The 24,645-nt window shown below is 35.7% G+C and overlaps 1 protein-coding gene and 1 pseudogene across 4 annotated transcripts in view; both read left to right on the top strand.

Annotated features, from left to right (window-relative positions):
- LOC149530314 (FACT complex subunit SSRP1-like) overlaps positions 1-15,772 on the top strand; it is a 259,070-nt gene extending 243,298 nt beyond the window's left edge. For 3 of the 4 annotated variants that reach the window (XM_089808475.1, XM_089808477.1, XM_089808478.1), the window contains 2 exons: positions 14,869-14,947; positions 15,202-15,772. In XM_089808475.1, the coding sequence (XP_089664601.1) occupies positions 14,869-14,947; positions 15,202-15,329 (207 nt within the window). In that variant the 3' untranslated portion in view covers positions 15,330-15,772. The remainder of the gene's footprint in view (positions 1-14,868; positions 14,948-15,201) is intronic. The other variant, XM_089808476.1, reaches the window with a different exon arrangement.
- LOC149530315 (uncharacterized) lies at positions 7,982-9,592 on the top strand (annotated as a pseudogene).
- Positions 15,773-24,645: the final 8,873 nt, after the last annotated feature.

The raw sequence follows: 24,645 nt of genomic DNA, 5'->3' as shown, positions 1-24,645 counted from the left end.
ATCGTAATTAAAACTTGGACATTCATAAATCAAGACATTATTTATGATTCTATTTTCCCATTTATATATATATATATATATATATATATATATATATATATATATATATATATATATATATGCAAATTGATTTATTCTCTTTTGATGAGCACTCATACAACTGAACGTTATGAACAAATATTAAGAGAACCAAATACACTCATCCATTACTTTATTGGCTAACCTGATTCAAGGGCTCAGCCGGGAAAGAATAAGGAAGAAAACCCGGCTTCGTTGCCATATACAATAAGGATTAAAATTACAACTTACAATAGGATCTCAATCCCAATTACAACAATTTTATCCAATTTTCTTCATGGTCATCATCAAGAATTTTGTAATGTTTTCTGAATCTCATTTCAAGAGCCATGGAAGAAACCAATAACTGATCGGGTGACAATCAAGCATAACCAAAAGAACATCAAGCATGCATAATCATACATGGTTTACACAATAAGATTCATAGTGAATCAAGACTAGGGAGAGGTGGATTCTTCCAACTGGAGAAGTCAAGCACAACACCAATTCAGATGCCCAATCGGGGCCAAGAACCAAGAACTTCCGTTCTTCCATTTTAACTTGCCATACTCATACCAGGTTTGTGCTGACGGGTAGAGGCCCATAACACCCTACCCTTTATCCCTCTTCTCATCCTGAGAAGAGACTCTACACAGGTTGGAGTTCAACTAAACAGACCTCTCCCAAAATTGGTCACTTCTGCCCTCTCCTAGGGTGAGTAATACCAAAACACCCATGCAAGGAAACTCAAAATTGCAAACATAAACAAGAAAGGAAAACAACCAAAATAACAAGGTTTACAAATCTTCCCAACATACCCACAACCATACAACAGTAAAACAACAACAAGGTAACAAGAACATGAAACAAAACATAAAAACTGAATAAGGGAGATGGGAGTTTCCTACCTTCTCAAAGAGGTAATGGCAATGAACAAATTTGAGTAGAGTATCCCTCCTTCCTTCAAGCTTCAAGAAATCTTCTCTAAATGTAGAGATTGGTTCCCAAACCACTAGACCAAGGAAGGCCTCTAATAAGCCTCCAACTCAACCACCCAAAAAGAGCAATAACTATCTGCACTCACTTAGCCACTCTAGAAACTCCTAACACAACCTACACCATGGTTAAACCCTAAAAGGAGGTGGGGTAAGACAACTCATGACAACTACTTGCAATTTTCGCACAAAGGCAAAAAGGGACTTTTTGAGTGCCCTCAAAAGTCAAAGCTAGGGGCTTAGGGGTTGGAAAAGACCCCTAACCCATACCCACACCCATAGGTTAGAAAAAAAAACATGTTTTAAAGCCTTAGGGAAGAGGTTAGAGACAAAATAAAATCTAGAAATAAAATAGGTCCATCTAACAACTCTAACTAGCAAATCTAGCCCTAAATCGAATTAGGGATGACTAACCCTCATTAAGAATCTAATAGAAAATTGACACTAACTTGAAACCAAAGGTTAAACAATTAACCCTAACCAGCATACCGAAGCACATAACATTTTACGAGTGTCAAGCGACACTGAAAGAACATAATTACGAACAATAGGGTTTCCAAATTTTAGCACATGAAGATCAGTTTTGTTCCTCCGTAGGGTTTCTCGGCTAAATATCTGCACACTCATTGCACACATCAGTAGTCCTGAAAATCACATGTATATAAACGTATATGTATCAAAAATTTTCATAAATTAAAACATGCATCAAATAAGAGTTTCTTCATCCTACATAATTCTTAACTATTGAAATATCTTGAATCAAATCTCAATCTTACTGATTTCGTCAACATACATATACATGATCATTAAATGACAATCATCAAATATATCTGGAAATAACATCACACAACATGAAATAATAAAATATGTTCTAAGCATCCGATAATGTCTCGACATCTCGAGTCGCAGATAACAAAAATAGTAGTAATGTATCACTATGCTACGATGGGTCAGTGCGAGGCCTCACAAAAGGAGAGTGTTGTTGGGTATAAATTGTTTAATTCTTCTTATTTATCTAGTGCCTAGGATTACTATATTGTACAGGTGTTGAGCATGATGACAGCACTTGGGTTGTTGCAATTCGCTTCATGAAGGAGGAAGCCATATCCAACTTACTTCTTTAGTATGGTTACAGTTTCAACATACATGTTAGGAGAGCATTTTTGTGGTAGTTGGATATTTTGGGTATTCTACCTTTTTCTAGCATGAAGTGCCATGATATTCTAGACAGTTGGGAAGGTGGATGGCCTTTTTGTTTCTGGGACCCTGGAGGATCAGTCACATGGTCAATATCATTTCAAGGAGTTGGTTGGCACGATGCCGAATTCCCATCTCTATTTGACTCTAGCAGTGCTTGTGATCTCATTTAGAGTGAGGTTCTCAGTTGGATTGAGGTTTTTCTCACATATCATAGTCACACTGGGCTTGTTGATTTGATAGATTATGCACATGGAGTTATCGAGGATCTGGATATTAGTATGACCGGTGCATTGTGGTGGGAAATTGATAAGTAGATTCACAATTTGAAACATGCTATTTGTATCATAGTGGTGGAGTGGCTTGGTGAAGCAACTTCCATAAGATTGATATGGGAACCTGGTATTAGTTTGTGGACTTATGATTCGTTGAGGGCAAGCAATCTCAAGTTGGGAGGACTTGTAAGGTCCCCTTTCTGGGGACATTAGAAAATTACTAGCCCAACTTATAAAATAATTAAAAGTGACTTTGGAGTTGAATTAAAACTATTTAAAAAGTCTCTTTTAATTAATAAGGGGAAAATGTGGCCAAGGGGCAATAAGATGAAAGATAGAATAGAAATCTGAAGAGTCACGGTTGAGCATTAAAAGAGGAAGTCTCATTCATTTTGTGCATGCTTGGATATTGATTTGGGTTGAGATTTCTCTTCGAGAAATTTGGGAAGCTTCAATTTCTTTTCAGAATCCAAGGACATAAACCCTTAGGTTCTTCTTGGTGGATTAGACGTAGCCTTGATTCAACAGCTATGGTGAAATCACAACAGAGTTCACAATTGCATTACAGGTTCTTTCTTAGTTTTCCAATCTTACTGTAATACTGTATTTAGGATTGGATTTGTTGATAGCTGGTTATTGTATTGCTGATGTATAATGCAATAACGTATTTTGAGATATTTTTATGAACATTTATTGGTTCATTGTTTGTTATTTTTGCTGGCTTATTTGCCAAGATATATGTTTATATTCTGAAAATTATTTTGAGATAAATTTGGAGATAATATCCTACTAGGATATTCAATGGATCCCTAACTTCAATCCTAAAACCATAGAGGTAGACGAGGTTTCATTGGGAATAAGATTGTCTAATTTCCCACATGAATACTAGAACAAGGAAACCCCAAGTCTCATTGGAAACAAATTGGGGAAGTTTGTTAAAGCTGATGAGGCAATTATAACAAAGGAGTTTTAACTTTTATGCACATATTTGCATTTTGTGGCAAGCAAAGCACCCTCTTCTTGAACCAATAGAGTTAATGAGGGGGGAAGGTTTATGGAGACAACAAATTGAAGTCAAAGGCTTGACGGGTTCATGTCCGAATGCAAAGGGCTTGACTAAAGTGAAGGGGAATGGTCTGGAACGGGATGTTCTTTTAAATTTTGTTGCAGAAAAAGAAGGTGAGGCTTGGTAAGAAGATTCATTATTCCTAAGAGACATCTCCTTTCAAAAAGAGTTCAGTAAGGGGACTTGTTTCCCCTAGTTCATATTTTAGAAATGGTGACTTCCTTGAATAAGAAACTAATGTGCATCTTGACAAGGGTGTCGTGTGTTTGAATGTTCTTGGGACCACTTACGAGGCAGCAATTGAGAATGTGGATTTGAATGATTCTTTGACAAACACAATGCAGCCAACAAAGAATAACAGTCCAAAGCTTGTAGAGGGGACCTCTGTACACAAAAAGAATATATTGATCATTGTACATCAACTGATCAAGTAGAGGTGGGTCTAGAAAAAATCATTTTACTGCATAGGTGGAAGTTATGGAGGGTAAGTCAACCTACGAATCTGATAAGCTTGTGGAGAAGTGTGACAAACTCTTCTCCTCCAATCAAAGTCCCAACGGATCCCATCTCGAAACAATGTAACAGAAATACATGAAATGGATTTGTGCTCGCTAATGCAGCTCAATTTGGAGATAAGAATATTGAAGAGATTGTGATCTTTAAGGACATCACTATGTCACTAGCTAAGAGTCTAGAGTAGGCTTTTGAGGATGCAAAAGATAAAGAGGAAAGTTTTGACTATGAGAGTAGATCTACAATAGATAAGGGCTAGGAAGGTGATGAAGTGTTGGATTTGAATGCGTCAGTGGGCATCTTATATAAAAGACAAATCTCACGAATCTTGGGAAAAAAAATTAGTGTAGAGTGGGAGAATACAAGAAGTGTGGGATATTATTGGCAATTGCCCAGCTAGAGAAAGTAGACTTTGCAGTTGGTCAGACCAAACTAAGATCAGAAAAAGGGTAGCCCTTTTCTCGGGGTCAACAAAGATCTTCTCATGGAATGTCAAGGGCTGCAATGCCCCTGAAAAAGTCTGTTTGATCAAGAGATTCCTTGATCAAACACAATCAGAGATTGTTCAATTGCAAGAGATGAAGTTGAGTGGAGATGAAGTGGACAAAAATTCTTTGAAGGGAGAGAGTCGGTTTCTGTTCTTGTAAGTTATTATAATGCTATCCTAAGACCTTTGGATAAATAGGGTGGTTTGGGTTGGGCCAGTCAGAAGAAAAGGGATTTCAGTGACTTTGTTCTAGATAACGGGATGTTGGAGGTTCATTTCAATAAAAGTGATTTTTCTTGGACTAATAGGTGGGTAAGTTACCTTAGCATTATAGAGAAGCTTGATAGATTCCTCCTTGCTGGAAGATGGGCTAGTAAGCAGTGGGAGTTAAGTGTCAAGATCCTTCCATTCATAGGTTCAAACCATTATCCAATTATCTTAAGGATACAAGATGGGGGAACCCCTGAGTGATGCTTGTTTAAGTTTGAAAAAATGTGGCTACATGTGGATGGGTTGAAGGATATGATTGCGGGGTGGTGGGAAATGCACCTAAGCGAACATGAAATAAGGCCTTTCTTTTCTTTTAAAAGTTGCAATTTTTGAAAGAACAAATAAAGAGATGGAACAGGGAATTTAAGGACATTTTCTCAGAAAAAGTTGGATTGGAATAGGGATCAACCGACTTGAACAATAAGGTTATTAAAATTGGCATGATGGATGCAGACTTTGAGAAAGGGAAAAAGCTTAAACTGGAGTACTTAGAAATATTTCAGCGTAAGGAGATCTTTTGGAGACAATTCATGGGAGATGTGGCTAAAGGAAGGTGACAGAAATTCTAAATTTTTCCATAATTCGGTGAAAGCTAGATGGATGGGCAACAATATTTTCTCAATTAAAGATGGGCAGGGTTCTGTTCTTATAGATAAGGACTCAATTAACAAGGAGGCGGTCCGACATTTCTCAGAGGGATTCATAAGTTCTCAAACATGTTTTCAGAATAGAGATGACTCAGATGAGTTATCTAACATCAGTCTCTGCATTAGTGAAAATGCAATCTTAATGAACCTGGTCTCTGTGGATGATGCAAAAAACACTCTTTGGGATAGGTTGGGAGAAAGCCCCTAGATGATATGGAATTCCAGCTTTTGTTTACAACATTTGGAAGATTTATTTTCTACTAAGATTTGGCAGTTTGTTGAAGAATCTAGAGCGGAGGGCTACATTTTAAAATACTTCAATAACACCTTTATTGCTCTCATTCTGAAGGACCTTAGTTCTTTCAACGATTACAGACAGATCTTATGGAACACCTATATATAATGTCATCTCTAAGGTAATTGTTAACAGGCTAAAGGCTGTGCTATCGCAGATCATTTCTCCTGAACAAAGTGGCTTTTTGCCAAACAAATCCATCTATGAGGGCATGATAATTGCACACAAAACAATACACTCTGTTTGAAAGGCTAGAACAAAGAGAGTGCTTGTGAAACTGGACATTAAGCAGGCTTATGATGAACTTAATAGGGATTTTTGGCTGGATGTGTTGAAGAAGTTTGGCTTCGGTTATAATTGGATCAAGTGGATCCGAGACTGCATTGGTATGCCAGACTTTTAGTAACTGTTAATGGCAGCCCTCAAAGTTTTTTGATGGGGTAAGGGAATTAGACAAGGTGACCCTATTTCACCTTTTCTTTTCATAATAATGGCTGAGGCCTTGGGAAAACTTATCTTTGGGGGTTGAAATGGCACTACAGTGGTTGTGGGCATTGAAGTTGTCTTGCATTTACAATTTTCTGATGATATTCTTTTGTTTAGAGTATCCTCTTTCTGGGAGGCTAGGATAATGGCAGAAATTTTAGACAAATACAATCGAGCCCCAGCACAAAGTATCAATTGGGAAAAACCAGAGCTTTTCTACTTTAATACTACTTTATTTGATCAACAAAATGTGTTATTAGAAAAAAATTTCAAGCCGAGGACTGTTACACTGTCAAGTAAGATGGATAAGATTGTTGTTGTGAGGCTAGCAATGGGTTGCACTCAGTTAAATTGGGTTATCAATTTTTAGACAGAGAACCAGTGGTGGAGAAATGGCCAGTTAATCTATTATCGGGAAAGGAGTGCCCCCAAAGGCGGGGTCTTTTTCTTGGCTAGCTATTGGAGGAATAATTGTCATAGGAGAAAGAAGGAAAAGCTTGGGGATTCAAGGCCCCACAAAATGTGGTGTGTGTGGTGAAGTTAAGGAGACAGTGGATTGTCTATTGCTAAATTGTAAAGTCACCTCAGAATGTGGGCAAATGACGGTGAATAAATAAAAATGGTAGGGCCCATTTCAGAATATATTAAAAATCAGTTTGAGGGCTAGCTAGAGAAATTGGAGAAATCAACACTCTCAAGTAGTTGGACTATAAGTCCTTAAATGATCACTTGGGAAATGGAAGGAGAGGAATGTAGTTGGACTATAAGTCCTTAAATGATCACTTGGGAAATGGAAGGAGAGGAATTGATACATTTTTACTAGAAATAAGGAGAGCTTAGCCAAATTTAAACAAATAATCAATAATGCATAATCTGAAACAGTAAGTGCAACTGCTTCGTATTCATTAAGCCAACTGTGTCTTTTATCCAAAGGGAGAAAGTTATTCAACAAGAATGGTCGGGCATCAATTTACGGCTTGTTAATGGATAGAATTGGGTTACTCCAGGCCTGCATTTTGGTGACACAATTGTTTGGCAGAAACCTGAGCAAGGATGGTGGAAAGTAAACTTTGATGGGGCATCCAAAGGTGATCTAGGGTCCTCCCATCTTGGGATCACTTTAGTAGTAGGGGGTGATGGAGCCCCACTTATGACTGTACTTAGCTTCATTACTAAGCTCCTCAATTGAGCGACTCATGCTTTCTAGGAAATTTTGTGCAATGGTGTACTTGGTAAGCTTATGTGCCAGGTTAATGGTTCACGAGGATCAATGAGTGTGAAGGAAAATGCCTTAAAGATCATTAAAACTAAAGATCTATGGTTCTGTTCTGAAATACACCTCCTCTTGATCGAATCAAATAAAAGTGGAGTTGGTCAGAGTATAGTGAACATTGATTGGAAATGTATTAAAAAATGTGCTTCAGGAGAGAGATTAGTTAAACTACTATATAATCTTTCCAAGAAGGATAATAATGTTTATGCAGTTCTAGAGGAAATTTTGATGAACAGGATCAACATTAATACATGCGTGTCAACAATATAGTCAAACTATTGTATCTCTTCTATGGGAAAATAAACATTCTACATGTTTGCAATAAATTTGTGCTGGTACAAAGTGTTATTTACTGCTAAATATGGTGCAAATAACTTCCTTTGTTTGCTGAAATTAAGATTGTTATCAAGATGCAAAAAAATGGATGGAGCTGTAATGTTGCAGTTACATTCATCGGCCATTATTTGCATGAAAGTTGCAGGATGCATGCGCCTGCAGAGCCTCTAACCAGGAGCTTCTCAGCCTGAACAGACCTTTGCTGGAGGCTCAACATTTGCCGCTTCTTTTTTCTTACAGCTACCCTCAGGGTATTGCTTACCCTCCATATGGATATACAGCTTATGTGCCTGATGTTGGATACCATCAGAATATATACAATCCTTATCAGGCTTTACGATCCCCATTTGTATGGAGCAGCTGGAACCCTTAATCCAGCCTTATATCGTTATATGGACCAACCATTGCAAGCAGGATGTGTCTTTTCTGCCCCAACAATATAGTACAGTGCCAGTCTTACAGGGACCAGTTCCTTCAGCAGTTGCAGCACCCACTCCAGTAGCATCACATCCTCAGTTTTTTAGGGTCCATAGAATCTCAGCAGAAGTATATACAAGGGGAGAGTGGCTCAGAGCATCCATCTGGTTGATAGTACCATCTCAGAGTGGGAATCAGCATTACAATTAGAGGCATGAGTATTCACAATCAATCATTAGAGGTGGGACTTTTATGGGAACTGGGCAAATTTTTTGGCACAGGATGATTTTGTTTTTCCACGTTCATTGCCATCAATACATTTATTTGTTCAAGATTAATGATCTTGCATTTACAGTCATAGGAATTATTTATAAGAGCACAAAATTGGCAAGTTACAAGATAGAAATTTAAGTGTTTCCTTCAGCATTCTCTGCAGCGTTGTAGTATTTTGGCAAGGAAGTCATATAGTAATCCTGATGGTCTAAATAAGAACAATTCTACCAAGGTTACCAGTCTTGTGAGGTAAAGAGAGTACAGGTGACCAAATGGCCGTAAGAGGAGTATTCCGGAAGCAGTTGGCATTCCTGTCCAATAGGATTCTATTGGAGCATATGTGGCTATGTCTGAAATGCATTCTCCGAAATTTAGTCAAAGAAATGATGGTCATCTTGGTGATGAGGTAGCTACAGGAGCTGGGCATGAGCGGTCTTGTCTTCCAGGAGGAAATGAGCACCACGGGCTAGGCATACACATATGGAATCCAACAGCTAAGCACACTGCGCAACATCAATGTCCACTAGTACCAAACAGACCAACCACAAGCAGCACAAATCCAAGGAGAAACATTTGCTAATGGTCGCACACTATGATTGAATCACACTTCCTGATATGCCTGGGCAGAATATCTTTCCCTACATTAGCACCGTCAATACCAAATCCCTTGAGGAGCATATGTAGCTTTGCACGTGATGATGAACGAAGCGCTTGGACCAAATATTTGATCTTCCATGTAATGTTTGGCTAATGAATACTGACGGTAATCGCATATATATTATCAACCCAGCTATTATTAAAATAATTTCCCACGATATGTATAATAAGCTTCAAACAACTATCAAGGGTATGAGGAGTTAAAACAATTGTGAGTTTCAGAAAAGCTTGATTAAAATCTTTTTGTATAATTAAGCATTTACAAATTCTTGCGTGTGATTAGTTGCAAGGGGATGACGTGATTGTTTGTACTCGTGTCTTTTTACCCATATATAAAGGGCGCTAAAGACGAGAAAGGAAAAATAAGACATATATTCTAATAAGACATATTCGGAAGAAGCTAAAAGGAGATGGATTGATTTGTAAGGAGGATCATAAATTATTAAAACATGACTTTAATATAAATTTATATATTATATTTGAATATTAAATAAAACTCCTTTTGTTCATGTTTATTCAAGGCAAAGATAATAAAATTATGATTAAGATTCGTCCTTTATGATTAGTAAGAAGATTATTGAATTATTCTGACAAGGTTTGTTGCATTGAATTTTTCCGCATTCTTTGTTTGATGATAAGAGATATTGTGAAATGAATATGTGTTTCCCTGTCTTTGTCTAATTGGACGTCCATCGAAGATGATAAGACTCTGTTGGACTAACATAGAATTGCATATAAGAGTTATCTTTTGCAGAGCTCAAGAGTAATTGATGATATTTTAAAGAAATATTGTCTCATAAAGTGGTATGTAATAATCTTCATTGTGGTTGATTCTGTTGCCCAAATAAGAAAAGGCACCGGTCTTTTGAATCATTGAAGTACAATTATTAGGTTTATAATAAAAGTCAGTAATCTATTTATTCCCTCCTTACAAGTGTCACCTCAATTATTATATAAACATTCAATCATATCAAAGCATTCATATAATTTAATTTTGATCAAGTTCTAAGATTTTGCTAACTTAAGGAGTTTATAAAGTTAAAATTCGCTATAGAAAAGCTTTTGAACCAAGCAATCGTGGTTCAAGGAAGGTTCACCCACCTAGGTCTACCGAAGCCTGAAGTGTAGGGGAATGAAGGTTATTCCCGTTTGTTGGCCAAAACTGATTGGGTGATCCTATTGGAAAATTGACAAAGCTCTTGGATTTCTGATCTGTGGTTTTGGGAACCAATAGGTGGAAAGAAACTAGATGATGGCACCAACAATATGGCAGAGGCAGAGGCAGAGGCAGAGCCTGTACTAGTAGCGATTAAGGTTGCAAAGAATTTGGGTGTAAGGAAACTACACTTAGAAGGTGATTTACTGATTATCATTCAAGCAATCATGAAAGAGATAATGGAAGCTTGACACTTACAAAAGTTTATTAATCTAATCAATGATGAGTTAGAAGAGGTGTCTAAACCTTAAGTGTCTCATGTGAAATGGGAAGGAAACAAAGACGCAGACTGTTTGTCGAACTTGGCATTTAATTTGTAAATAAATGTGACATTAATGTTGAAGATCTCAGATTGTGCATTTTAATCTAAAATTGTTACTCCACATTTAAATTAAAATGTGTCAAATGTTGCAATGATCTTTGGTGGCTTTATGGGTAGAAAGGTGTAGAGGTGATGTGTTTGTTGAAGACATTTGAGTGTAATGTAGGATGCTGCATTAGTAGCAAGGAAGCCCGAAATCTGTGATTATAAACTTGGCATTTGTTTAGATTTTTGCAGAAGAAAAATCATTCCAGAGATGTGCTCTGGTTTGGTTGCGGGGAGATGGAGATTGTCTTCAGTTTCACCTGGCCCAAGCTGCAACATCTGTTTCATGGCCAGGTAACGAAAAGAGGCAGGAGAAAATGTTTCTCTTTGAAGATAAAAAGGCTTTTTGCAAGGTTGCATGGGTACTCGTACCCACACCCCTAGTACTCATACCCATGTACCCAAGTACTGCGTACACGTATACCAAGTACCAGGTACTCGGTGGAGAGCATCATAGCTCCTTAAGGACTTGGATTAAGACTTTTGATTTTTTTTTCTGGTTTTTTGTTTGCATATCACCTTGTTGTTTATCAAGCTTAATTCAATATGTAATCAGTTTGAAACTTTGATACAATATTAATTAACAATAAACTTTATCATTGTTCAAGTCAGAAGTTTATCATTTGCAATATGTCATTGTCATATGATTTATGATCTTCTTGTTCATGTTTGAATTCTGCCTTCTCTGTTATGCATCTAAACATTTATCATATATTATTATTACAAACATATAGCAAATCTTAAACTGAGAACAACACATTACATTTGCAAACTTTATCGCTGTTCTTGTTTTGAAAAATCATTGTCATGACTCGTAATTTCAGATTTTCTATAATTATAAAAGTATAATTAAAATAAAGTTTGACATACCCAAGTACTTCCGTCCCCTATTATGTAAAATAACCATACCTGTACCTGTAGCAGTACCCTAAGTACCCCAAGTATCCCCGTCCCCGTGTAACCTTGGCTTTTTGACAATGTCTTGATAATTTTTGGGGGGATGTTTAATGAGGTTGAAAACCTCCACTGAATGAATATAGATGCATTCTCAATGATCATGGCGCGAGGTTTATTATTAGGAGATTCGATGGAGATTGCAATGGAAATAATTGTTTCATGTGAATTCTTTTGTGGAATGGATGAAATTCTTGAGAAGTTCGTTCCAAGGCTCGGAACCAACCTGGCTTGAAGACAGGGTGGCCTCGAAACAATTGAAGACACCAAGTACATCCCATTTGTGTGGAGGCTCGATGAGAGTTGGAGAAGGCAACGGTATCAGGAAGCTCACTGTGGATGGCAGACCTTAAATTTGGTGATAATAATTTGGAGGCTGGAGGTAGAAATTGAAGAAATGAATTGTGTGGTTGGCTGGACTGAAGAAGATAAGGCTAGGATGAACGAGAGGCTCCGAGCACGCAGGGTTGAACTTGAAGCATGCAATGGGGCACCGCCAAGCTGAGACAGCATGGGACTGTGTGGGTCACAAATCAAGCCGGGGTGATGGATTTCTGTTTTTTGTTTCTTTATTATCCTATTTCGTTGCTGGTTTATCTGTACTTTTTTGTACTCATTTATGGGGATTATGGTGCAGAGGATTGCCCAACTCCTTTGCTGGTAAATTTTACCTGAAAATGTAATGGCCATGAGAGAACTTGTAGGTGGCAGGGCTAATAGAGATAGTGCTGGTAGATGTTTTATGATGACCTGGAGTGGTTTTCGTGCTTTAAAAATTGGTGTGAATGGATGGTCTTTTCAGTTGGCAGTTTTGTAAATGACTATGTAGGCAGGGCTAATAGTGATAGTGCTGGTAGATGTTTTATGATGACCTGGAGTGGTTTTCGTGCTTTAAAAATTGGTGTGAATGGATGGTCTTTTCAGTTGGCAGTTTTGTAAATGACTATGTACTTATGCTTTTACTATTAATAAAACTAAAACGTATTACCGAGAAAAAAACAAAACATTCTGTGTATTATCCCTGATATATAGATAAATATAAAATACAACTTTTACACACACACACAGACACACACACATACACATTATATCACCAATCCCCAAAATTTCTTTACCTCCAAATATATAAGAATCAATTCTAATCCAAAGTATTGAATGGTCTTAAGACCCATACCTTACAGCTCAGTGCTGGCTGTAGTTTTAAAAGTGCTTATTTAACTTGTATTTCTTGTATGCATAAATGTCTTGGTGTTCCTTGTTATAAGGCCACCACTGTTGATCCTCAAACTCTTTTCTTATCTCACTTCCCACAAATTAACTGATAAACTATTTCTGATAGAAATAGCCACGTCTTTATTATTCCTTTTTCACCGTTTCAGGCGATGAATTACATTCAAGGAAAGAAAAAATTATATTTTCTGATGCCCCTCTGAGTTGATAATATCCAATCCAATAATACATTTCTCAATTGTCACAACTCTCCAATGTTGACGCTTTATAATGGATTTTATGTGGTTTTAAGATATGATATAGTACAATATTATAACATTATTAACAATTATGTCAAGCATTTTAGAAGACTTATCTGTAGTGCCATACTAATGTAGTATATTCCTAAAATGACTCAACTTGTCAATTAGAGCTGGATTTGATAAGCATAACAGCATATTAAAATCCTTCATCTCATTCATGACAGAGGCCATAACCTTGGGAAAAAATTGTTGGGTTTTCTTTATCTTCATTTCAAGGCAGATTGGTGGCTTAAATCTATCAGAGAAACATTTTGATTTTTGTAAAATTTAGAAGATTTGTTCTTCATTCGTTTTCTAAAATTTTGCTTCCCTAACATTTTGATTTTTTCTTTGTTCTTGAGACCTCTAATGAAATTTGAAGTTCATTTCCTTAATAATTTCCAAGTTTTCTACATTCATTTTCTCCTTTTGTTCTCATTGTGTCTTTCTTTCTCACTGTCATTTTAATTAGTGAAGAATTTATGTCTTCTAGACTATGCAAGGAAGGCAAATATTTGCAGGCACGCAAGCTGCAAGAGTTTGAGAACCTTATGGTATTAGCCGCACCCAAATAATAGGTGTATTGTAGCACTTCTTTTGAATATTCTTTATCCTATAGAGGCTTGCCACTGAGCTTAAGTATACCATTGCAATGATGAGGCCATGCTAGAAGCATTTTTGGTGGATTAGAATGCTGGGGTTCTCAATTATCTCATAAGTCATGATTCATTGGATTTGAAGGGGCATGGTAATGATGTTAGGATGCCAATGTCTATTCATCTAGGTTATAACGAGAATAATTAAGACATAAATAATGTTTGGCAATAAGTCTACTGATTAAAGGTTTGGTCCACAAATGTCTAACCACTTTACCTCTGTTATGAAGACAATCTGCAGACCTTCAATCTATACTTAAGCAAGCCCGAGCATTTTACATTGCCTCTTTTTTGTGTGTTGTATAACCTGATGCCTTTGATTTTGACCTAGATTTGTCCTATCATTATAAATAACAATTAACTGAATTTTTTATGTAGCAGTTGATTAGATTGAATGCCTCACCATCCATGTATACCTTATGGTGGGGGAAGGGAATGGTTGAGTTCTAGAGATTAAAATGGTCAAGATCATTTAAAGAAATCATCTACCCTGATTGAATGTGCAAATGAATTTATCTTCAATGCAGTGATTTTTTTTGTAGATTTAGTATCCATGTTTTTAAACCTCATTTATGCTTTCTCTATCAAGCACAACCAAACTGATATTTTGATGTTAGACTTGGACTAAAGATGAAAATTACTTTGTCTAATTATTGGTAAATGCTTCACTGGAGCTGTAAGTGGATAGATATGGGTGTTTTGAAATGCCCGAATCCTCATTTGAAAATTGAAACCAATGTAACAACTGCTGCCACAAACAACCAGCTCTAGGAAAAGCAAGATTTATACAAAAGATGAAAAATAAATTTAACTGAGAATTAAAAACGAACACTTTTTTGAAGTGGCTTTCTTTATCTTAAGGAAATTCTGGATAGCATTGATCTTTTAACTATTTTCTGAATCTAAATTTGCATTACCAGAGTATCAAAAAGAGCAATCCAGGAATGCCATTCACAGAGGTTGCAAAGGCACTTGGAGAGAGATGGAAAAAGATGTCTGGTATGTTTCTAATCCTTTTGTCCATCTTATGAGATAAATGCATATTGAAACCTTTCCATTCCACAAGAATAATTGAGGCACACAGACACATTTATATATATTGTTTTGAGTGTATTTTCTCTCTGTAGTCATCATCTGTTAATTCAATATTTTTCTTGTAATATTGATGGATGTAAACTATATTTTTTTTGAAATTGTTATTTTGAAAAAAAAAATTGTTGTTCTCTGATGTATGTTGTTTTGGTCATTGACAGTGGAGGAGAAAGAGCCCTTTGAGTCAAAAGCCAGGGCTGATAAAAAAAGATACAAGAATGCAATGGCAGATTATAAAAGTGGACCCACTAATAATATCGATTCTGGAAATGAATCTGACAGTGAATAGTGCTGCTTTCTAACTAGCAGACAATATTATTGCACAAAGTACCAGGCAAGCATTTTGATAAATCCTTTTCAGGTCCTGAAATTGTTTTAGCTCTAGAACATTCTGAGATAGCTGCTCATACAATATATCTATTTGGAAGTTTCAGATGAGAGACATTGAGGTAATGGCGGAGTCATGAAAAGCCCATCTTTTTCGGGTATTTAGATGGGATGGAAATGTGTGTTGTGGTGGTTAATCCATATTTATAACTCATGTAGATAAGCTTTAATTGTAACTTTTACGTGGTGATTTTGAGTCATTAGATTTGACCTGCTTGGTTACTCGTTGCAGTGGAAGAATGATGAATTTATTACTTGCCCATACAAGTCTATTCAGTAAACACATGTATTGTATTTAGTACTAAACTGAATGTGTCAATGGCAGTAGAATTTGTTGATAGAAAATGGAGTTTTCTGACTGCGCATTCAAATAGAATGGTGCTAATCATGTTTAATGAAATTCAGCTTTGGAGAAAAGTATTTTTGGCATGAAAATAAAAACAAGAATACCATGTATTATCAGAATACTGTAGGAACAGCCTTGTTTAATTACAAAGACTTAATAATGAAAATGAATTGATTTTTTGTACACTATTGTTGCCTTGTTGCAGACTGTGCCTCTGGGCCCTGCTTGCCAGTTTTTGGGCAAGGGTCAGGTTAGTTCATGGTTCTTGTCATAACTTTTGTTGAAGTGTTTTCTTTATTGCTGTTTTTTGCCTTTGTGCCAAAACTGCTTCACTCAAACTCATGATTATGCTAAAAGAAAATCCACCAAACACTTTGGTCTGAGATACATTGGGCTTTTCAACATCACCTTAAGCGACAGGAAAAATGCATGTGCTGGTAAATAACACACACCCAATAAATTTTGGAGCAGTTTTAAATAATGTCTGCATGCAACCTTCTGAGTCTTGACTGAAGATGTTATGTCAAGATGGTTTAAAGATTTCTGGAAGTCAGTCTTTAGAGTACAAATGGACCTCCAGAATCCTATTCTAACATTCAAGCAGGGAATAATTTTGCTCCGTGGGGCTCCTTTTGGCCAAGTTTCAATGAAGTAGATGCCCTTGATGTGTGTGTGTGTGTGTGTGTGAGAGAGAGAGAGAGAGAGAGAGATCTTCGTGAACACAAAAGCAGTATAGAAGGATATTTAGACCAGTGTTACAGGACTCAGACTTGCCTCGGACTTGGAATGTCAAAATTGAGCTTGGACTCGGACTCGGCAAATAAAAAAACCCATGAAACTCAAGGATTTTTAAGGATTTAAAGACTTTTTCATGCATCTTTTAGTCAATTAACATTAAATACACAATAATTGAGATAAATTGAAGTTATTTAACACACATATACAATTTTGCATAGATCACATAAGTATAAAAGTGAATTTTTGAAGGAAAAAAACTAAATAACATAATATAAAGTGAAACATAGTGTCACTGTCAAATGTCTACAATATTCATGGATTGTGGAATCCATAAAATCAAGAGTTCAAAACATATCAAAATAACAACTAGAGTGTAGAAGATTAAGGTTCATGGTAGGCTATGTTCTCCTACAAATATGCCTACAATAAGTCATGGAAGACTCTAGAGCCACATCATCTCTCCCTGTGTCTAGGGCTAAACCTCAAGGGCATCTTCATCCTCATCCTCACCCACATAATTTTCATCATTAGTCTCGGGTCCATCACTCCTAGTCTAAGGGTCTTACTCTCGATTTGTTACATCCCAAATTTTGACCTAATTTTAAATTTATTCATAGCCATTAGACTGAACATATTTTTCTTTCATAGTCATGTGAAGTAGGTAGTTATTTATATATGTTGTATTAACTATTTATTAATTATTTAATGAAGATGGTCGTTATCCATTATTTGTCATGTGATGTTTAGGAGTTGCTTGATTTTGGAATTATGGTTAATAAATTACATTCTTTTAAATGTTAATCTAAAAATTATTATGAAACTTGTTATTATCGTGGAAATATTGCACGGTTGATTTTAGGAGAAGATGAAGTGGGGAAGCATTGTTAAATGAGATCAACGGAATGGGATACTAGCTTAGTCAAATCATCAGGTTGACAAGTATGACCTTAAATTGCCTTGGTAAAGACCTAGCGACTTGAACTTCAAGATACAATTAAAAGACCCACATGAGCTATTAAATAAACAATTTAAAACATAATTTAATTTAATTAAAAATAATACGTACCTCAAAGGACTTTGATTGATCTTTCCACTACATCATTATAATATATACCTATGTACATACACATAAATATAAGAATAAAGTGATACCATAATATTATTAATAATATGATGCCACCTCATAAGTATATCTATGTGCATGTAGATAGATATAAACTATAATTATTTTCAATTTATAACCTTCAAATCCTTTTTCATATTTTATTCATTTTTCTTGCTAGAAATCGATTGAACACTTGGGATATTTATTTGGCAACCAAGAGCCAAGACACTCCTTTTTATGTTACGGCCTCTTGGAAGCCAAAGAGGCATTTAACCTTCAATCGACAGGGACAGAGGAGATATATAACTTTTCAATCGACTCCCTTCTCATCACCTGATTTCCTTTTCTAGCACCCGACTTCCTTTTCTAGCACCTGATTTCCATTATTTTTACCATCAGATACCTCTGCATTATTAAACATTGCCAATTTCATTCACATTCTACCTTTTATTATTTCTTTGCTTATTGAAGACATGATATATTTTACACTAGATTTTGCGCTTGAAGATCATTTTGAGGAAGAGTGGAATCATAGCATCTAGCTAGACTCTTATCTTTCTAGATTATATCAGGTTATGTGGTCCATCATGTTCCAAGCATTGCTATATATTTCTTTATCAGTTGTTACTCAAATTCGATTACCATAGCAGTAAGTTGTAGTTATATTTATCATAGTATCATCGGTTAGACCTTCTTTAAGAGTTATTTATGATAAAAAGAAAGCCAAGTAGCCATGTTTATGAAATCATGATATATTTATGCCACCAGAAATCATAATCAAATGATGTTTCTGCAAGTCTTAAAAGAACCTATTCTTTCAAATCATAGATTGTGATAAGTTGGAAACATATAATATTCATGAATTAGTTGAGAAACAATGGACATAGCTAATTGCTCTGAGATTCCAAAAACTTGGGACTCATCGACTGTATAGCCATGGAAAAGGTGAAGAGGTGAGATGAAATCTATAATGAGATGAAAATAAAAGTTAGATATGATACAATAAATCTAAAATAATTTCATTTAATAGCTCATGATTGTCCATAATATTGTTTCCCTGTTGTCAAGTTGAGCGGTGGTGATCGGGTCATTGAACCCATCAATAAACCTTGGCCAAGGTCGTTTTAAGGCATGCTTGTCATCTATGATCACTTGATGTCAGTAGTGCCAGTTATTAAAACATTTCCATCCATAATTGTGTGGACATTCTAAACATTGGAATGCTCAGGTGGCTAGACAAAAAGTATCCTAAGCCCAATCTCGAGGTAGGGAGGGCTTTTTTAATTCAATAGATTGTGTGGAGATAAGTATGGTCCGAGGTTGGGAGGTTAAGCTTTAGTCAATGTTTCTCCTCTTATCAAAAGTCGAGGCTTGCACAACCAATTAAAGATTCTCCGAATATTTTTTGTTAAGCATTTATTTTATTTATATGAATGGAAATCATTGTTTCAGTTATTTCAATTTATCCTTATTACAATTGATCATTGTTAGAGTTATTTCAATTTATCATTATTACAAGAAGATCATTGTTACAGTTATTTCAGTCTATTGTTATTATAGCTAATCATTGTTATAGTTGATCATTGTTTCAATTGATCATTGGTGTAGTTTATTTCAGTTGAATCTTGTTATTTTAGGTAATCGTTGGTAGTTAAAAGTAGTTAATGTCCCATGAAAAGGAAATCAGTATGTTTGTTCAGTAATTTTAATTCATGTTCATTTTTGTTATGAAAATCTATTTGTTGCACAATCTCCTCGCACTCTAGCCTCCTTCAAACACTTCATTTAGCTCCTCTCAATGTTTAAGTGAAAGCTATAATGTTGCACAAAAAATCAACAATTGATATGGGAGAGCCAACCGGTTTGCTAATTTTTCTCTCAAAACCACCATACTCTTCTCTAACTCTTTTCTCTCTATCACAAGCATTGACAAAGGTGGAATGACCTTTTTACGTCAAATAGATGTTATACAAAGCAGAAACAATTCACTTAACCTTTTTATTTTATTATTTTTTGCACTTTATGAACCCTGTTGTTGGCAAGAGTCTAGAGCTTGGGACTCCACAAGTTAGAAGAGTCCTTGGACTCAGTGAGTCCATGGTGACTCTGCTAGGACTTTGTTGAGGTCAAGGCCAGAGGCAAAGGCTAGAGGCAATTTGCCTCGTTTTTATGGACTCTGGCTTAGACTTAGCAAGTCCTTCTCTGACTTGCAAAGTCCTGGAAATATGATTTAGAAACACAGCTTTACAAAATGAAACAGTCTCAGAAAAAGAAGTTGTAGTCCTTCCAAAAATAGCTAAAAGCAATACTAGTGCATCTTATAAGGTGCCTTATATTGTAGGTGGGAAAACATAGCAATATGAGAATATCTCAATTCAAGGGGATGTTGGAGAATGTAGCTACGATAGAGATCTCTAGAAATAAGGATGTTATTATCATTATGGGCACTTTCAACTGAAAAGGACACTGATGATTAAATTTTAGTATTAAATATAAAAACATGTGTCATTCAACATGCATTGAGGCATGGAAATACGAGGAGATGTGGTTGAAAATAAAGAATTATATTTTGGAAAATTAAAAAATTATCAATAAAATATCTTTTGTTCTGTGTGGTTGGGTTTTTCCCTTCATTTTCAAAGGGTTTTCTCAAGATATTTTTTTGTCTCTTGCATTTATTTTGGCCCTTTCTTATTGTTGTTCTTGATTTTTGGGCTCAAAACAATAGATGGTATTAGAGCCAAGTTTTGTGCCTCTTTCTTTGGTAATGATAGTCAATTGTCATGGGTGCATCAACAATGATTCTTTGTACTTAACATCTTGAATATCATAGTAGAATGAGAAGGCGACAAAACTTGTGAGAGAGAATGTATGGTGATATGATGAACAATGAATAGACAATTTAAAGGAGTTTTGATCAATATTTTGTTATGTGAATTTCCATGAATCATGTTTGTGGCGTGTATCTACTTCGCCAACCCACCACTTAGTCTTCTTTTTAGTGTAGAAATTGAGCATATAGTGTGCAAAATAATTCTTTCTCAAATCATTGTCAGCAGACTTGAATTGTTTTTGTTGCAAGAATAATCATGAGAAGATCATGTCAAGAATAAGATTGTGGCAGAACCCTCACATTTTCTTGGTCGAGGGATCATTGGTCAAGTTTCTTGGGGCAAATTTCTTGAAGTTGATTGAGTGATGTTTTTGCATTTGGAGATAAGGCTTCTCTCATATTACTCACATATCTGTTGTCTTTTCCTATTTTCTAGTATTGAATTTTCTCTAACATCAAGATCACCATTTTGAGTGGAAAATTTGATCTTGTAGATCTGTGAAACTTCCTATGGCATTGGATGTCATTCACCATTGATGCTAGAGAAGAGACACCTGGTGTCTTATGTAGGCCAATTTTTTATGAGCAACAACTATTGTGTCATGTTGGTGATTGATAGTGGATACTAAATGATGGCTCTTGAGTGTCTCATTGTCATCCTTGAATGATTCCAGTTTGATTTCTTATCGTGGTCTTGATCTACTTGCAAATAACTCCCTCATTTAGATGGGGCTTCAATGTTTGTGCTTGAATAGAGAATGCTTTTTTTCTTTTTCTTTCTTTCTTTCTTTTGCATGTACTGTGAGCGTAATTTGGGAATGGTGGGATGGTGCTTGTGTAACACCTTCTTCATGAGTTCATTGTCTTGCCATGGTTTTGGCGAGTTTGCAAATGCTACCCAAAAGAAAGCATCAATGGTTCTTTAATTCTCGATGTTGTCTTCAGAGATACTGAACAAATCAACACAAGTTTAACAATTTTGTGGCTAGTATTCAATGGAAATTAGTAAGTAAAAGTGAGGGGAGCTAAGGCAAGCCATTCTTTCAACTGATAGAGCATTGTTCACATGGATGGGGTCGACTCTTTAATGCTAACATTCAACTTGCAGTTTTCTTATTGACAAGATAAACTTGTTGTATCGAGAGTAATTGATGCCCCATCATGAAGGTGAAAGCGCGACAGTGTTATGTGTCAGAGAAGTTGTTTGATGAACGCTAACAATGTTATTTTGTTATCGTACATTCTCGACGAAGCTGATTTTGTAGTCTTTATGGTGAGCCTATTGTGGCTGCTTGTATGGTAGTGGACATGGTTTACTTGGACATGGTTCTCTCATCATGATTTTGTGCCTATTGAGCTCGCCATCATTCTCATGCTAGGCAGTGGGAGCCGTCAGATGTCTATCTACTTTTGGAGTTTGACAAGCATCTGATGAGAAATCAATTAAGTCAATTTTTGACTTGACAAAGATTAGTATTGGAGTTTCAGGGGGTAGAGAAGTTTCACATGAATAGAGTTTCAAGTCATTAAATGGTAGTTGTATGTGTCATGATCTGAAGTTTAATGCCTAGATTTATCAAGGAAGCTCATATGATATCAAACCTATGGAGAACACATTGCATCTTGAGAAATTTGCAATTGTTTAGCACAACTCCATGTGTGTCTTCCGATTATACATGTAGTTAAAGCTAGGATATTACAAGAGATATGCATCTCTTATCCATCTGTTTAGACTGCTTTCCATCATGGAAGATGATTTTTATTTTTGCCTGGGTAATGTTCATATTATTAGTAGATAGTCATAGAACATGTTGGATGTATTGTAACAAGTTGAGATTTTGAAACTAGTTAACCTTTAATTAAAAGAGATAACATCACAATCTTAACTGAAAGAAAAGAGATACACTCAAATTAGTTATTCTACTTTTTCACATGAAATGAAAACTCAACTAACTATAATTTACGTTTTTCCAAATAATTAGAAACTAACGACCATTTAACTACTAGATTCACATGACATTCAATTATTAACTACTTAAACACGCATGAATATATAAGAACAACATTAGTATACTAAGGCATGCACATTTGATAGCAATAGTCAAATTTGATCGAGTACAATAACATTGGTTTCCTCACAGGGTCAAGAATGTTTAATAGATTTTAGTCACAATATCACTGTACTAGTTACGAGATCGAGAAGAAGAGAGTTTTGTGAAAAATAATAATGCATGCAGAGAGCACCCAAGAGGGAGTGGGAGCAATATATAAAAATATCCTCAAAGAGGCAAGCCAAAAGATCAAGAAGTCACCCGCGCATGCTTAGCTATGAAACAAATATTGAGGTGGCAAGAAATGTTGCATGGGTCTCCAATTCAATTTGAACAATGACCAACATAAAGCCCAATACCTAAGAAGGGTCATGCCAAAACAAAAGTGGCCACACAACAATTAAATAAATACATAAATGACCATGGTCAAGATTGAAAAATATTAAAATTAAGGTGGCAATATCCTCCATGTACATGACTTAGTATATTAATGTTGTTCTTATAAATTCATGCGTGTTTAAGTTGTGTGTGTGTGTGTGTGTGTGTGTACATACATACATGTGTTATACCCACACAAGTATGAGTATAGACAAAATATTACTATACTAAGACATGATAACATTTGCAAGATATATTGAGATCATCCAAATAATGAAGGTAATTTTTCTTATTTGAGTTTTATAGTGTTTTAGTTTAATTGGATGGCGCATGGTCATCCTTGTACTTTCTTTCTTCTCTAGCCATTTAATCCTTGGTCCAAGTGGTTAGGTTCATCCCTAATGGCTTGACGGTGGATTTGGGTGTCCCCTTCCTAACTCTCATTTTGGCAACGCTTCCCCTCATCATCATGCTCCTGCAAAATGGAAATGATGTTAGGTAATAACATATGTCCAATAATTCTGGCTAGAAGGGGACTCTCTTAACATCATTAATTCTATAAATGATAAAAATTGTATTTCATGGACTATTGAAGCTACTATGATGGAAATAAAAGGGCTCTTAAATAATTTTGATCAAGTCCATATTTCCCACAACTACCAAGAAACTAATGAGGTGGCCAACTGGATGGCTAATATTCTTAAGGAATTACTAAAGTTTGATGTGACTAACTCTAATGTGGGGAAGATTAATTAATATTTTTTATACAAACTGCGGGCCATTGGTAATAATGAAATGATTCATCAAAATTTAAGTGAGTGCCTTTTCATTATTATCATATTAAAGAGGCACTTATTTTGGGTGTTGGCAGAGGAGTGTTTGAGTCTTAAAAGTTGTTTTTTTTCATCTTTTTTTGAGTGCCATTTCTTCTCTGTGAAAGATCTTTGTTTTTCTATCTTGGAAAATGGGAGGTGAGCCAAGAAAGCAATAGTCATTGGATTGCAAAGCATGTTTAATGAGAATCGACTTGTTTGGGAGCAATTGAAAAAATATAAGGTTACCCATTATCTGGAAAAACTTCATGGTTATAAGTGGCATGTTACAAAGGAGTTCTTTAAACATTGGTTTGGTGAGAATGTTTCTATGTATGGGGTTATTACTTTAACTGAGTAATTTCTTGGTGAGATAATTGGTCTTTTGAACACGAGGATTAAGTTTAAAAAAGAAACAAAAATTTCCAATGTAACGTTGAAGAAATTTCGAAAAACCCCGAAAGTGGAGAAGAAATTGATTAAGGTGGGGTATTTTCTAGAATTAGACCAAGTTATGAAGATTTGGCAGGGCATTATTTTTTGTGTTACAAAGTATTTCATTCAAGATAGAAGGTCTAAAAGAGTTCACAATTACCACTTTGTTTTCCTAAACTATTTTAGGTACAAGCATATGATTTCATTTCCATTTTACCTGAAACACTCTCTCCTTCAAGGGTTAAGGGCTCACCATAAAAAAGAGAGTAGGCATGTTGTTCATGAGGTTTTAATATTGTTGATTAAATAATATTATAGAGATAGGGCTTCGGGGGCGTCAATGTTGGCTGTGAAGAAAAAATAGAAATTGATTAAGGGTGCTATGGAGAAGGCTAATGTCAAAAAAGAGAAAGGGGGATTTGAATTTAAAAGAACTACCCATGCTAGGGGCATGGAGGTTGAGTCAGAGACTGGATGTGAAGATATGAAAGAGGTGGAGAAATCGGAGAAAAAGAGGAAG

The sequence above is a fragment of the Cupressus sempervirens genome, chromosome 11 (assembly GCF_028749045.1).
Source record: "Cupressus sempervirens isolate cs-2001-9-10 chromosome 11, ASM2874904v1, whole genome shotgun sequence".
NCBI classification, from domain to species: Eukaryota; Viridiplantae; Streptophyta; class Pinopsida; order Cupressales; family Cupressaceae; genus Cupressus; species Cupressus sempervirens.
The sequence above is the reverse complement of the archived record's forward strand: the minus strand, read 5'-3'. Positions and strand labels throughout refer to the sequence as shown.